The 14,547-nt window shown below is 37.2% G+C and overlaps 2 protein-coding genes and 1 long non-coding RNA gene across 8 annotated transcripts in view; 2 read left to right on the plus strand and 1 right to left on the minus strand.

The window, feature by feature from the left end:
• LOC117423029 (CDP-diacylglycerol--glycerol-3-phosphate 3-phosphatidyltransferase, mitochondrial-like) overlaps positions 1-5,806 on the plus strand; it is a 29,693-nt gene extending 23,887 nt beyond the window's left edge. For 2 of the 6 annotated variants that reach the window (XM_058989823.1, XM_034038374.3), the window contains one exon: positions 4,957-5,806. The gene's annotated coding sequence lies outside the window, so the exon portion shown is untranslated. Of the gene's footprint in view, positions 1-1,312; positions 1,982-2,369; positions 2,650-2,734; positions 2,947-4,956 lie in introns of those variants that run through there. The other 4 variants (XR_009307543.1, XR_004547726.3, XM_058989821.1 and 1 more) reach the window with 4 other exon arrangements.
• LOC117423028 (dynein axonemal heavy chain 17-like) overlaps positions 4,819-14,547 on the minus strand; it is a 28,555-nt gene continuing 18,826 nt past the window's right edge. Inside the window, exons 45-64 of the mRNA XM_058989820.1 lie at positions 14,254-14,369; positions 13,751-13,943; positions 13,293-13,528; positions 12,900-13,022; positions 12,529-12,733; positions 12,170-12,334; positions 11,616-11,756; positions 11,261-11,431; positions 10,510-10,632; positions 9,974-10,167; positions 9,504-9,652; positions 9,174-9,301; positions 8,563-8,790; positions 8,136-8,327; positions 7,807-7,986; positions 7,548-7,730; positions 6,918-7,100; positions 6,476-6,619; positions 5,808-6,033; positions 4,819-5,138 (exon numbers count right to left, since the gene is read on the minus strand). Coding sequence (XP_058845803.1) covers positions 4,891-5,138; positions 5,808-6,033; positions 6,476-6,619; positions 6,918-7,100; positions 7,548-7,730; positions 7,807-7,986; positions 8,136-8,327; positions 8,563-8,790; positions 9,174-9,301; positions 9,504-9,652; positions 9,974-10,167; positions 10,510-10,632; positions 11,261-11,431; positions 11,616-11,756; positions 12,170-12,334; positions 12,529-12,733; positions 12,900-13,022; positions 13,293-13,528; positions 13,751-13,943; positions 14,254-14,369 — 3,528 coding nt within the window. The 3' untranslated portion in view covers positions 4,819-4,890. The remainder of the gene's footprint in view (positions 5,139-5,807; positions 6,034-6,475; positions 6,620-6,917; positions 7,101-7,547; positions 7,731-7,806; positions 7,987-8,135; positions 8,328-8,562; positions 8,791-9,173; positions 9,302-9,503; positions 9,653-9,973; positions 10,168-10,509; positions 10,633-11,260; positions 11,432-11,615; positions 11,757-12,169; positions 12,335-12,528; positions 12,734-12,899; positions 13,023-13,292; positions 13,529-13,750; positions 13,944-14,253; positions 14,370-14,547) is intronic.
• Positions 6,611-9,598, plus strand: LOC131697918 (uncharacterized). The gene is made up of 3 exons (XR_009307544.1): positions 6,611-6,842; positions 7,571-9,398; positions 9,494-9,598. It is a non-coding gene; the product is annotated as an uncharacterized LOC131697918 (long non-coding RNA).

The raw sequence follows: 14,547 nt of genomic DNA on the forward strand, positions 1-14,547 counted from the left end.
AACTCTCTTTGAAGGCCTAATGTGGACTGTTCATAATAATCCAAATCATCCAAATTGAGTTTACTTTTAGATAAGCAAGGTATTAGACTTTCTTCATGCTCAGTTTATTTAATCCACGTGTACTGAAAGTTATACAAAGGATGTTGTACTTGAGTCTTTGTTGTGGCTTGCTTCACAGGGCTTTTTAAGTGCTTTTATGCAAAATATTGCAACAGACTTCTTTGAAACATTCTTACAGGGGCTGAAAGAATTTTCTGAAGCCTATCCCAATTTCCTGTCCTTGAAGTAGTATTTATTTTGAAAACGTACTTGTATAAGCCTGACCTTTTGAAAACATGGTTACTACAGTTAACACTATAATAAAAAGGTTTGTTTTCAATAGAGTATAGAATTGAAAAGCACTTTCAAAGTCAATGATTTTACCATCCAAATTTAAAGATTTTGGGCTTGTCTTTATTTTTAAGTCACTTTTATAAAATATAAATTATGTAAACCTACAGCAATGAGCCAACATGCTTGTTTTTCTAAGAAACAGTCCATGGCTTTATTCCTTAGCAACTGGAAATTCAGGTGAAAAATGCACAGTACAGTTGGAACCAGGTGACAGGTCATTAGTTGAGCTTGTAATAGTCAGGTTTGCTTTAGTTATAAAAAATTGACACCGTGGTACATTGGTGGTATGGGAGATGGGCAGTTGTGGGCATCATCCCACAGTTATCTGAGTGTTCTGAGGAGCATCTTACGTGTTTAGATTTGTATTTAATAATGGCTTATGAAAATGTAAATCAAGCAAACATAATTATATCAAACAATTTGGGTTCAGTACTTCCAATTTAATATATCAAGCATTTTTGTCAGTGAAATCTTTAGAAACTGTCAAACAAAAACATCACGTCGCACGAGACTTTTTATTGGGCTACATTTTCAAAGCCTGAACTCAGGGGTGTCAAACTCCTGGAGTGAACTCCTGTTCCTGGAGGACCGGAGTGTCTTCAGCTCTCAATTACTTAGTTGGTCAAATTATTTAACACTTCTTTCCAGGCCTCAAAATGTTTTATAGGTCGTGTGCCTTGAATTGAGTGCATTTTAGAAATCATCAACTGTAAAAGAAATATTAAATATGTCCAATTGAACACAATATAAGGTCAGTGATGTTAATTGAGAGCTTAAGTTGGAATGAAAACCAGAAGACACTGCGGCCCTCGGACTGCAGTTTGACACCCCTGTTTAACTCCAGTCTAATTAATTCTACTTTTGTTCAGGAGACAAACCTCTGTTAATTCATTTAATATCTAAGTTGTATATTTTTCAGGCCACTTTAGCTGTTTCTGATGACGATGTAGCTGCAGAATATGGAGAATCTGTGGAAGACTGCGAATTCCTCGATTTCTGAGGAATTAAGTTCTCTGCCGATCTGAACTGCCTCAAGTTATGAGCCCCCCAAAAACCTTGTGTGAAATTCATTTTTAAGTTAATAACCATACATGTATTTAAGCTTAATTTTGTTGAGATAATGTCATGGCATGTCGATGTTGCTCCCCTCTTCGCTTGGTTTTGTTTTTAGATCCAGGATGTCCAGATTTTCTTGTCTGTTTTTACAAGCTTCATCTGAGAAAAAAAGGGTTTTCATCAGCCACCAGATCCTGTGTAAGATCCATCAAGTCACACAGAAAAGTCTGATACTGCATAAATTCACTTTCTAGGCTATCCAGCATATTTCCAAGAACAATCTGTGAGAAAAGCATTGCAAGCTGGACAATGTCTCCCAAGCTCCCTGTGCTTTGGCTACTCGGTTGAAGAATGCGTTCTAATTTTAGCACTGTATTGTTCATTGGAATTTTTTTGTGTACTTTTCACTGGCTGTAGGTAAATGTAATTCGAGCTGATTGGCAAAGCAATACAAATGTACTATCCTTTATTTCAATCCAAAATCGGAGACCTTTTTTTGTTGTTTATGAACACTATAAAAATTTGACTTTTATTTATTTTATTTATTTATTTATTTAGAGTCTGTCTTTGTGTAAAAGAATAGAAGTATGCCAGTGGTGTTTTAAGAATAAAATCTCTGGACAGTCCTGTTTATTACAGCACCTCATCCATGGACCTCTAGGGGTGCCATTTCACAATAATGCTAAAGGTAGTTGGTTTATTACCAACCAGTTTCTCAACAAATAGTAAGAACTATATCAATCAATTTACACATTTTCAATGTATTTAAATATTGACTATAACAAAGACCTAAAGGTGTATATACATAAACAACATGTTTTGTCTATTTATTCCAAATAACCAAGCAATAATCACAGGTACAAGTACAGAAACAAGCATTTAGGTAGTTCGTTTGTCACTTTCCTCTTATCTTCTCTCAGGCAGCAACACCCCCACCTTCCACTCTCCTCACTGGTGGGGGTGTAGACCCCCCCTCTACAGGCTAAGTCTTCTCCTCCTTGATCATCTGTGGAAACACAACCAACATCATTACTTACCTCAGGAACTCACCTCCGGGACCTGGACTGAACCACTGTCTTCAGAGAGAGAGGGCCATGCGATTAGCCCACTGCGCCACCAGCTCCCACAGTGTTTCACACTGAAAATAAGGCCAAGTTTGAAAATAAAGGAAGGAATCAGATTTGAACTCAGTATTCCAAGGTAAACAGCACAGCATACTAGCAAATTATCCCACTGTGCCATGTCACTTTCATGGAAAAAGCTTCCTTTATCAATGTCTATTTAGGAAAGGATCCAATTCTTTGAAAATAAAGGAAGGAATCAGCAGGATGTGAACCCAGTACTCCAAGGTGACCACACAACATGCTAGCAAATTATCCCACTGTGCCATCTCACTTTCATGGAAAAAGCTTCCTTTATCAATGTCTATATAGGAAAGGATCCAATTCTTTGAAAATAAAGGAAGGAATCAGCAGGATGTGAACCCAGTACTCCAAGGTGACCACACAACATGCTAGCAAATTATCCCACTGTGCCATCTCACTTTCATGGAAAAAGCGTCCTTTATCAATGTCTATATAGGAAAGGATCGAATGCTTTGGAAAAAAAAGGAAGGAAGCAGGATGTGAACAGCACAGCATATTAGCGAATTATCCCACTGTACCATCTCACTTCCATGGAAAGAGTCTTCTTTATCATTGCCTAAATTGGAAATAAACGAATTCTTTGAAAATAAAAGAAGGAATCAGCCAGATTTGAAACAAGTCACTGAATTATCACCCTGCACCAAGAGTAAAGCTGAGTACTACTTTAATTCATTCTTTGTTCAATATGTAGGAGGAGATTGAGACGATAATATTTTCAACACACAAGACAAGGCCTGAACCTCAACTCGGGTGTTCATTTTTGTATCTCTTACGCAGAGAACACCAGTTGTGCTGTGCTTTGCTGTGCCCTTGTTTTGTTCTGGTTGTCATGTCATTTAATTTGGCCTCATGAAAAACCAACTTGGGCATCTTTACTTCCAATACTATGGTTTTTAAAAGGGAGCCCCTGCCTGTGAGCAACCTCCTTATAGAGAGGATGATACAAGTAATAAGAACTCTTCAAGAAAAACAATTACAAGTTCGAAAACATAAAGGCAACAAATCAAACAGTAATAGTCAGAACTTTAAGTTAGAAACTGATCAGAGGTTTTGGTGGGCAGCAGTGTGGAGCTGCGGTACTGGAGTACAGCCAACCTGACAGGAAAGGCTAAATTAAAAGGGAAAGGCTGCCCCCTTGTGCCTAAAAATATCAATTTTTTTTTATTTCATTAAGGCATAGAATTTATCATTCTTCTTTCATACCATACTTATTTGATGAGCCCTCAAGTAAAGGACAGGACTGCATTGCTATTTCCCAAAGCGGCATATGATAGTGGCAACCTCTGTTAAACTATGATGAATCATTTATTGTGTCTCTGATGCTTTTGAATTAGGCAAATTCCATTTAAGCTCACAATAAAATTGATTTACAATAATACCTATTGTTCAGGATCCCATTGGGATCAGAGGACTATTTTATTATCTTTTTTGTGCAAGAACACATACGTATCCAAGTCATGGGCAAAGAACAGTATTTGTAGTGCAGGAGAGTTCTTTCATGGAAAGTATCCAGAACTGGCAAAGTTTCATACGAATTACCAGGTGTCAGTCAGGCCAGTGGTGGAGATCTGTTAAAACTGTTACTTAAAGTTGTTTTTTTTTCATATGGCGTGTTAATAATGTAACATTTTGAGGAAAGCATTGGATTTAGACTGATACTTTGTAAAAAGGTCTTTTTATGGAGGTCTGTCTCTAGAATCCATTTGAAGTTTTTTTTTCAGACCACTTTCCACACCTGGCTGTGGCAGAACCCTATTTGGGAAAACAATACAAATAAGTGATGTGAATGCACTTGATAGTATTTTCTTTTTTTTGCTGCCCTTCTGATATTGTTGCAGGCTTGATTTTTAGATTGGTTGTACTCTCATAGGAGGCTTGGTGGTCCAGTGGTTAAAGGAAAGGTCTGGTTACTAGGAGGTTCCAGGTTCAATCCCAGCTTAGCCACTGACTCACTATGTGTGACCCTGAGCAAGTCACTTAACCTCTTTATGCTCCATCCTTTGGATGAGATGTAAAACAAACAAGGTCCTTACTGCAAGTGACTCTGCAGTTGTGATGCATTCTTCAACCCCGAGTCTCTGTAAGTCGCTCTGGATAAAAGTGTCTACTAAATAATAATTCTAAAAAACTATAGTATGACATTATGTACATTTCTGTGGTGGGGTTCGAAATTGACTGTGCAAAGTTTGAAAAAGAACAGAATCATGCCTAGGTTCATGCAGGTTAATCTTTTTATTTGGCTTTCCAACATCTGTTTAACATTTGTAATGCTAATAAAAATATAACCAAGTTTAAATTACACTTGCAACAGTAGGCAGACTGCTGCCAGTACCCACTTGGCTGACCTCTCTTTTGTTTTCAGGTTAAAGGTCCAGACAAAGGTGGGTCCACGGATACGTGTCTTATACACCGGGCATTCGTATATGTTCTTGGTCTCCTGCCTATCTACTGGAATGGCTTTGACAAAGATTACTGGCATCGAAGGGGTTAATTCCTTCAGTCTGGCTTCGGCAATCACTCCGCTTGGAATGTCCCAGCGAGCTCCTGGAACATAGAAAATATGAAAGACTTCAGCTTTGCTGATGGGGCATAGTTTTTAACAGTCAGTACTGCTGGTGTATTACAGAATCTGAAAGTCTTGCCGCTAATGTAGAAGGGTGACAAGGTTTTGGATAGTGGGAAACACAATCAATCTGATGGTCACTAGCTTTGGCAAAGGAGAAGAATGTTTTTACTGTACAGTAGACAGAGCTTTGCTTTGTACATTGCAACAGAAATAACATTGCAGCGGGTTGATATACTTTAATGTTAAAATAACTAAGCATGAGAGCACGTTCTCCAATATATTAGTTAGCCTTTCATGTTATCTGTTTGAATGGTAAAGAATATTTTCAAATTATTTTTATTTTGATACTTTTGATCTGTTAACTCAATTGTAATAATGACATACATTATTTACTAAACCTTGCCATGTTGCATGTCATTTTTGTATTATTATTTATTTTATTATTATTATTATTATTATTTCCAGTATTTCTGTCAAAACATGGCAAATAAGAATTTACATTTTGAATTGTAATATCTGGCAATGAAATGACTGCTAATTGCATCATTTCATGTATATTACTTCAGCTGTTTTACTGTTTGTCTTTCATCGCTTGGATTGATGTGATTTTATACATTAATAAAACGTGCTGCAGGTGTCTCACTTACCCTCCATGAAGAGGCCGTGTATGTACGCCCCCTCTCTGGGCGGAGCAGTCATGTCCTCGCGGTTCTTCTTTGTGACCTCCACAGCTAGACACATCTTATCAAGAGGCCACTCATTCTTCCTGGCCATGGCCTGCATGATTGCAGTGAGGAAGGACTGCGGGTTAAAGAACCCTGCCAGCCACACTGCATTGGGGAGGGAGAAATCGCTCGTCCAGGATTCCAGCTCCTACGTTTTAGGAGAAATTGAGTTGGTAATCCATTTTTTTTTTGTAAAGATCCAATAACCTTTCCATCAACTCAATTTCTTCAGATAACTATGAAATCTAGTAAACCTTTATGCACACTGTGCTTACTGTAAAAGTTTAGGCATAAAAAAAAGCGCACACGCTTCAGTAAGGAATTTCAAACTTGATATAAAGTGATAAATCCAAAGGATCTGCATAATCATCATATCAAATCACATTATTAAGTTGCAACAGTGAAATAAAAAGAATGCTTCATATACAAATGACAGGATATATATATGATTGTGGGCTTGTTTACAGATAAACATCACAGCGGAGAATTTCTGCATGGTACAGGATTGATTAAACACAAAACGGGAGACAAGTGAGAATTGCACATGTTTCCTGACCTAGTGGATTCCATACACACCACAACTGGCTTACCTTGATTCTTAATAACAGATCTGCAAACCAGCCACCCATTCCTTGAAGGGAGGGGTATGCACGCTTTGTCCATGACTCTGGCACAGTGTCAAAAAACAGAGAATTGGAAAGTTCTTCCATAACTGTAGTGATCGTTAGCTCACCCTGTTAAAAAGAAAGCAAAAATAAACATGTAAGTCTTGTATTCAATGCTTTAGTGCTTCATGTTTTTTAATTCAAAGGGAAGTTTATTAAGAGTGCATAAATTATATGGGAAGGAGATGCCAGAGCCCTCTGAGTGACGGATTACAGGACACTAAAACAGTGACGAAAGCTGTACAGGAAACAGGAAAAAAATACATACCTTGGCACAAGAACGACATTTTAGGTAGGATTTCAACAAGTCTCATGAGACTTCCCCCTTCCTGCACTGTTTTAAAACAATGTACAAACTACTTCTCACCTTTAAACCAAGGTCCAGCTCTTTAAGCGATCTCCTCATTTCTTTGGTTAGAATATTCATTCTCTCGCACTCTTGGAAGGCAACAACGATATATGGAGTTCTATCCTCCACCTTTGCCATGATCTCCAGCAAGTTAAACTGTTCTGGCAGCTTTTCTAAAATCTCGTCCAGGATTCCTTTTACCTAACAAAAAAAAAAAAAAGCTTTCTTAAAAAACAAACATTTTCACATGGTTCTGCTATACAGAGGTAATTACTGAAATGTATTCTGTACAGAAAATGATCACACAAATGAACCCGAGGGTTGATAGTTGAAGCAGACTGAAGTATTGGCTATATATTCATTTGAGCAGTTTTCTGTTAACAGCAGTGTGTATTTTTTATGAATCATTTTTACGGCCTTGCATGGAGTTTACTTGTTAATGCACTACAACCCCCAAAAACTTAATATTGTAAGTGAAATGCTTCATTTATTTTTGATGATAATACAATGTATACCTCTGCGAACCTGACACTTGCATATTTTTGTTAACTGGATAAAACAGTGAAGCATTTTCCTTTATTAAATTCTGTTTAGTGGTGAAGAAAATGTATTTTGACCTCACTTATAAATCCTTCCATAAACCCTGACCTTTTCTTCCCGTGAAACACCAGCCCCTCCTGCAGCTTCAGAATCCTTTGGCTGCATCTCCAGCACAGTGCGGAACAGTTTTTCAGAGGTGATGGTCAGAAAGCCAATCTCAGCATTTGGGTGTAAGCCATACAAGTATGGGCTTTCAGGAGGCAGCATATCATCCAAATATGCATGGTACCCCTGTGAAACACCAAGTGTTATCAGAACTGAGCCTGTTCAGCAACATTGGTTGAAAAATTGGTGTGACATTACTCACCTTATAATCAGAGTTGGGTGGGGCTAGGAACCCTGGAGCCAACTGCAGCTCCCCTTCCAACAGTTCAGGACGGACATACTCCTCAAGGTACGTCTTACAAAGCTTGCGGTCCCAGTCATCTGTGATGTGGCCACCATACATAATCTCACCAAACAGATAGCGCAGATCATCCCAGGGAACCTACGGATGCAAGACAATGAGAATGGATATTTAAGGGATGGCTTTAAATCACATTCCTGTGTAAGCTTATATGGAATTTTTCATTTCTTAAATTTATTTTATGCCATTTTTTGTAAAAGGAGAACTAGTTATTTTATTGAATGTGTTACCTTTGGATTAGCTTCCAGGTAGTTGAATAGCACATTGACTGAAATGGTAAGGTCACCGTTATTAAAGGGATAGGACCGGTTCCAGCCTTGAGCACCGAATTTCCGTCTCTCAGCCACAACAGCATGGAAATAACAGAGTGAGAACAGGATGCACTTGAACTCTGACTCCTTGGTGCACATGTCTAAAGTATCCTAAAAAACAACATTTTTTGTAGTTTAAAATTCCTAAACATATGCTGTAGTTATTGTATGAAGTTTACATGTATCTGAATGACTAAATAAACTAGAATAAGTGTTGCTATATTCTGTTGATGATCCTTCCAATTGAATAAATGGTTGGAAGTGCATAATCATGTCATTTAAAACAGTATAACAAACAAAATATCACAATTATAATGGTAAAACACCATTGTTGATTAGTGTTAACCTGGTCAAACAGATCCAGTGCTTTGTGTAGGTTGGCATGCATTCCCGTTGGAGGCTCATTGGTAATTTTAATGGCATTTTCCAGCAATCCCTGTGGGATAATGTGACTATCAGGTGTAGGTGCGGGCTCTGCGCTCATGTATACTCGGTAGTCATTATGGCTCCCTGTGCTGTACAACTCCACTTTTTTATCCAGAGTACCTAACCATTTTGCCACCAGGTGGATATTCTGAAAATAAAACATTTTGGTAAATGAACAAAATGTAAACATTTCAGTTCATTATGAATCTGATTACAATGGCTAACCCAGGAAAGAATTAACATAATTTAAAAAGCAGGGCCCCTGCTTGTAACCACTAACAGACCTTAGACTTTGGATCTTCTTAAGCTCTTTATTTATCAAGCCATAAGCGAGGCTTTGGTGTCAGTGGGTTCTCTTCAGGATAAAGATACATGCAAGTGCTCGTGCTAATATTCTTGACTTGTCGGTCTGATCCCTTATCACATGTTGAACTTCTGTATAGAATATTCTGTAACGAGTAGGAAGCTACGCTGTGTACATACAGCACGTTGAATAGTTTTCCTCCTCCTCACATTTCCCTGTTCTCATACCTGCAGAATAACCCAGTGTCCTTTCTTAGCAGCAGCATCCATAGCATTCTCTGCAACCACTTCCTGGCCCTGACCCAGAGACACATTGTGGAATTTACAATTGTCAAATGTAAAGCCTAACTTCTTGCCTATGATAAAATAAAGGACATTTCCCAGTCACTCTATGAGTTCAACAATGTTAAGAAGATCTGCAGCAGACTTTATGGAGAAACTGGGATTTAAACAGTAAGTAATTTGTAATTTGTTTATATCATATTTGCTACATGATGTGTAGCCTGTTTACATGTTTTTTTTTGTTTGTTTGTTTTGTTTTTGTAAAGGCACACCTACCCAGTGCCTCTACATCCTTCAATGGGTCAACTCCAGGTGAAAGGATAAAGAACATGGGAGTTGAGGAGCTGCTCTCTTCATAGGATTTAGAAAATTCAACACTTCGCCCTTCAACATACTTTGCACCAAGCTTCTCCTCAACAAAGTTTCTGTAAAAACATATTAAGATCATTTTTTAAATCTTTGAAAGATATTTCCATTCAACTAATGTACAATCTGATAGCTATTGCAACAATTTTTTACACTGCAAGTCTTGATATTTGTAATGTGAAGAGGATATATTTTATTTGAACATCCAAAAACTCTTAGCCTTAAAATGACTATAGAATAATACATACGGCTTGCTGTGAATTCCAGCAAGATATCAATTTCACCACACTTGCATCACTCTTTTTGTGATTGTGACAGGGTCTTTACTGGATGAATTAGGAGCAACACAGAACAGAACATATCCAGGATGTTTTCCATACCTTACTGCATAAGACATTCGGTCAGGCCTCAAACACCTCATCATACAAAGTTTTTGTAGAGCAGATTTATTTTTCCACTCTTGAGGAAACTTCTCCTTCTCAGGGGCCTCAGACTCTACAAACTTCTTCCAACGTTTTGCTGACCCTTCAATGTCTCTGTTGAGGTTCTTAAACTCATCCATGTCAGATATAGCCTTTCAGACAAAAATACAGATACATATACATAGTACTGTAAATAATTATGGAACCAGCCAAACCTGGAAATCTAGGCATCTTTAAGATACTGTAGCAACATGATGATCCAGTGGCCAACAATAACTTTACATTATCTTGAAATTGTTTTCAGCCAGACTTTAAAATAAATGCTTGTTCATTGTGAATTATATAATGTATCATGAATGTATGATAAAATGTGCGTATTACATTATATTTCATGCAATTACTTTTAATTCACTTAGGATTATTAAGATTTATTACATCAAAGGATATAGGGTACCCAATTTCCCTACAGAATCTCCATTAACAGTGAACCAAACCTGAATCCCACCCCATCCTTGGTTTAAGATGAAGTCAACAGGAGAGACCAATCCTGCTTTAAAGGGGAATCGCAACAAGAAATCAAGTTCAGCAGGATTCACTTCTTTCTTCATTATCAAAACCTGGACAATGACAGAAAGCAAAAAGTGGAAGGTGTGACAATTCATTTGTGTGTCTGTAAAACGGTCCTTTCATAACCCCACCAAACTAAAACAAAATGTATCTATTCACTAAACTACAATACATCCAAATTATTTAAACAGCATTAGAATACATTTATTACAGTCCAACCCATTTTATTCAAACATTATAAACGATTGAAAACTAGAAAGATTACATTCAAAACAATTCCCAGTTCTCACACTAACTGAAACTGCAAGAGGGAGTCTGATGCTCACTTTTATGTTCCATTTCAACTCATCTGTGATGTTATATAAAACATACATTATAATGCAGTCTACATATTTCCAAACACAATGAATTTTCTGAATAGTTTACTTAAATTAATATTGAATATTTAATACTAAGGAAGAAAGAAATCTGACATTGGAAATACCATACATAAATGAGGCAATGTATGTTTAACAGAAAAGGGAACTATATATGCAATGCTGACACTGGGCCACTGTTTAGAAGTTCTTGTTTCCCAATAAGTTTTAATGCTATTAACTGGAAACTGCTGATGTGTCATTGAGGAATTCCAACCCAAGCCATACAGTTCCTTGTTGAAAGAGATTAGGCATTGCTGACCTGGAAAGCGACCTGTGCTGTGAAGATCAGTTTGTCCCTCTCAAACAGGCTTCTTGTTGTGTAAACAAACACAGAGAAGGTGATTTCATCTATTAGATTATTAACTCGTTGTGTCACCTCGTCAGCTGGTTCAGAGCGCAGGATGGCATTCTCAAACACTACATTAAATGCCTTAGGTGAGAGGGGGGAAAAAAGGTTTTAATTGCCTTTAAACTGTGGCTGGAGATATAAAAACAAACAGCCACGTGATGTGAAGCACAGTATACTATGCTTTCTGTCCACGCATTTCAAATCCATAACATACACACAATTTTGTTCATGTATTATAAAATACTTAAATACATGCAGTACATGCCTTTAAAGAGAACTGATAGATTGGGTTTATTTTGTTGAGATCATTCAAAATGAAGTAGAGCAAGGCTGCTCTTATTGACGCTGGCCTGTAGTTCTCCCTGGCTTCATTAATTTTAACTTCAGTTATTTTAGCTTCTCGCACCTAAAGAAAAATCAGCAGAACAGTATAACAGTTACCTACAAACAGCAAGTAAAAAAATAAAAAAAATAATAAATAAATAAAAATTAAAATCAGTATAATAATTACATAAGATTGTTCTTTCCATTAAGATTTAAATACATTTATAACATACAATTATAGTAAGACAAATTAGGTGTAGTAGTTTCTTAATTTTAATTAATGGTAAATTCAGTGAAAATAATACAGAAATGCTTTACAATCTGTGATATTCCTGTGCAAAATGGCATTACTCAAACCAAAGTTCTTTAAATAGGGCCCCAATCTTGCATCATAATACCATCCTCTGATAAATGTGACTGTTGCACAGAAGTTCACCTCATTTTTTGCTGAGGTCTTCAATTATAAACATCTTGTTGAATTCTTTAGTATCTCACCTTTTGCTCAATCTCGGTGGCGGTTTGCTTGGTGATCTCCAGGTTTTCCACCAGAGCTGTATCTCCCAGGAAGTTACCAGAGGCTGCAGAGAGTCGAGCCAGCAGGGAATCCTCCAGCTGCTTCAGCACAATCTTAAATTCGTTCTGCTGGGTCGTCAGCTGAGCCTACAACATATCCAGACCAAAACATAAAGAAGTAATTATTCCCCCACCTTGGTAAAACAAAAAACAAATGTTTTTTTTTTTTTTTTTCAAGTTACAAAAGTTAGTTCAGATTCAGACATTGACACATTCTTGAAACTTATGCAATCCCTCTGGAAATTCTTGAAAGTCTTCAGCCCTGTAATATGTAACTGCACCTTCAGTTCCTCTAGGTCAGGCCTCTCCTTTGCCACCACTGCAGCAAGCAGCTGGTCCTCCAACCCGTCCCTCGTTACCAGGAAGTTAATGAGGGTGCACTGCGCTTGCATCTCTGGTTTGTAGTGAGGACTGAAGTACTTGGTGTGTAAAATTAACCTGAAGTTGGGATGGTACTCCACTTCTTTATCGCCCATCTTAATGTATCTGAAAGGTTTTTAAGAAAGTAAGTTATTGAAGTACTGTTTTTAACCATACACGTGATGCAATATAGTAATTCTGCTGATATTCTATATAGGTATAACATTATAAAAAGCACTGTGACCAATGACAATGTGCCTAAGATGTAATTAGAAGAACTCGAGTAACTTACCTCCCTTTTTTGATCGTGTTTCTGCCAAGCAAAGGGTCTAGCACTGGCTCCACTGTTTCTCCAATATTTTCAATCAGTAAAATCTCACCATTGGAAATTGCTCTCTCAATACTCTCAAGATAACTAAAAGTAAATGAGAGAGAAAAAAGCCCATAATAACACTGAACATCTACAATATCATGGGATTACTGTACAGCTATAATCTGTCCCAAACATGTTGATTGGTCATATACTGGGATTCAGTACATGGATTTTCCTAAAATGTCAAATTAGTAGATAATACTTATCTACTTAGTACATAATTATCTACTTAGTAGATAATTATGCCTTTCCATTAGTTTCTTATTGTTGATTTACACATACCCTTTTTGTCCCAGGTTGATTTACACATACCCTTTTTGTCCCAGCCTGAGCACTTTCAGTTCTTTTCCATATTTATTTTTGATCCATTTGATCCCCTGTAGCTGTGCATCAACAATTAGGGGCCACCGCTCTGTGTTGCAGAAGATGGTAGCATTTTCAATGGACATGCGGTCACTGGGTAAGCCCTGGTTATTCCAGGCAGCGATATCAGCATCGTCAGTCAACAGGGTTAAGGGATCCAAGCCCGGAGTAATTGGAATGGGCACCTGAAGCAGAGATTTAATATTCACTACAAATAATTCATACAACTGCCGCAGGAGCCCAGATTGATCCTAGGTTGGCAGAGACTGGTTCCTAATCCTCTCACTATCACATGCATATCTATAGGGCCACATATATCTTAACGCATGTGTTTGAGGGGGCCCTTTGTGTTGTTTAAGTTTTCCTTTATTTAACTTACTGTGTATAATATATATTTATATAAACACCTTCAATTCTTTCAAATATGGCATCCAATATTTATCCATTAAATCATTCCTGTATTTCTTGGTAAAATATCCAACATATGAAACGAAAGCCGAAATCAACATGACGTCTCCACTCAGAGTCTTCTCTTGTTCTTTAAACCTGGCCACTGATTCAGACCAGCGAATCTTCTCAGATGCTAATCCTCCTACAAGTCTAAATAAGGGTAAAATAGAGATAGATATTTTGGTTTTCTTTTGTTCTTGGCTGTTTAACATCCAATTTATGGCACTGGTTTTATAACTAAATAACTGTAGCAATCATTTACATTTACTGGAGGGAAGACAACATTAATTTGCATCTCTTTTAGAAAAGGGTCTGTTCAAAGAAAAGCTGTCTCTTATGCTAGAAACTGTAAAAACATAATTCCCTTTTTCAGACGTCTTAACTCCTAAAGACCAAAACCAGGTACTGCATTATTTCTAAAGGTCTTCTAAAAATGCAGCTCTAAAACTAATTTGCATACCTGTTTGCCAGAGAAATAGTACGATTTGTGGAATCTGCCTCCTGCTGGCACTTCAGTTTATCTGCTGTAGCTTTTTCAAACTCTGATGTCAATTTAGCCAAGTTGGCATTTAATTGCTGAAAAGAAATAATGTATAGGAACAGTACTATTACTGAATGCACATGATTTATAATAAATAGTGTTATTTGAAACTTAAACCCCAAAAACATATTGTAAATCACAAAACATACATTCCAATTAGGAAATAAAATGAAGAGCACAGACATCTTCTTGGACTTGTATGAGGCATCTGAG

This window comes from Acipenser ruthenus, chromosome 17 (assembly GCF_902713425.1).
Source record: "Acipenser ruthenus chromosome 17, fAciRut3.2 maternal haplotype, whole genome shotgun sequence".
Classification (NCBI taxonomy): Eukaryota; Metazoa; Chordata; class Actinopteri; order Acipenseriformes; family Acipenseridae; genus Acipenser; species Acipenser ruthenus.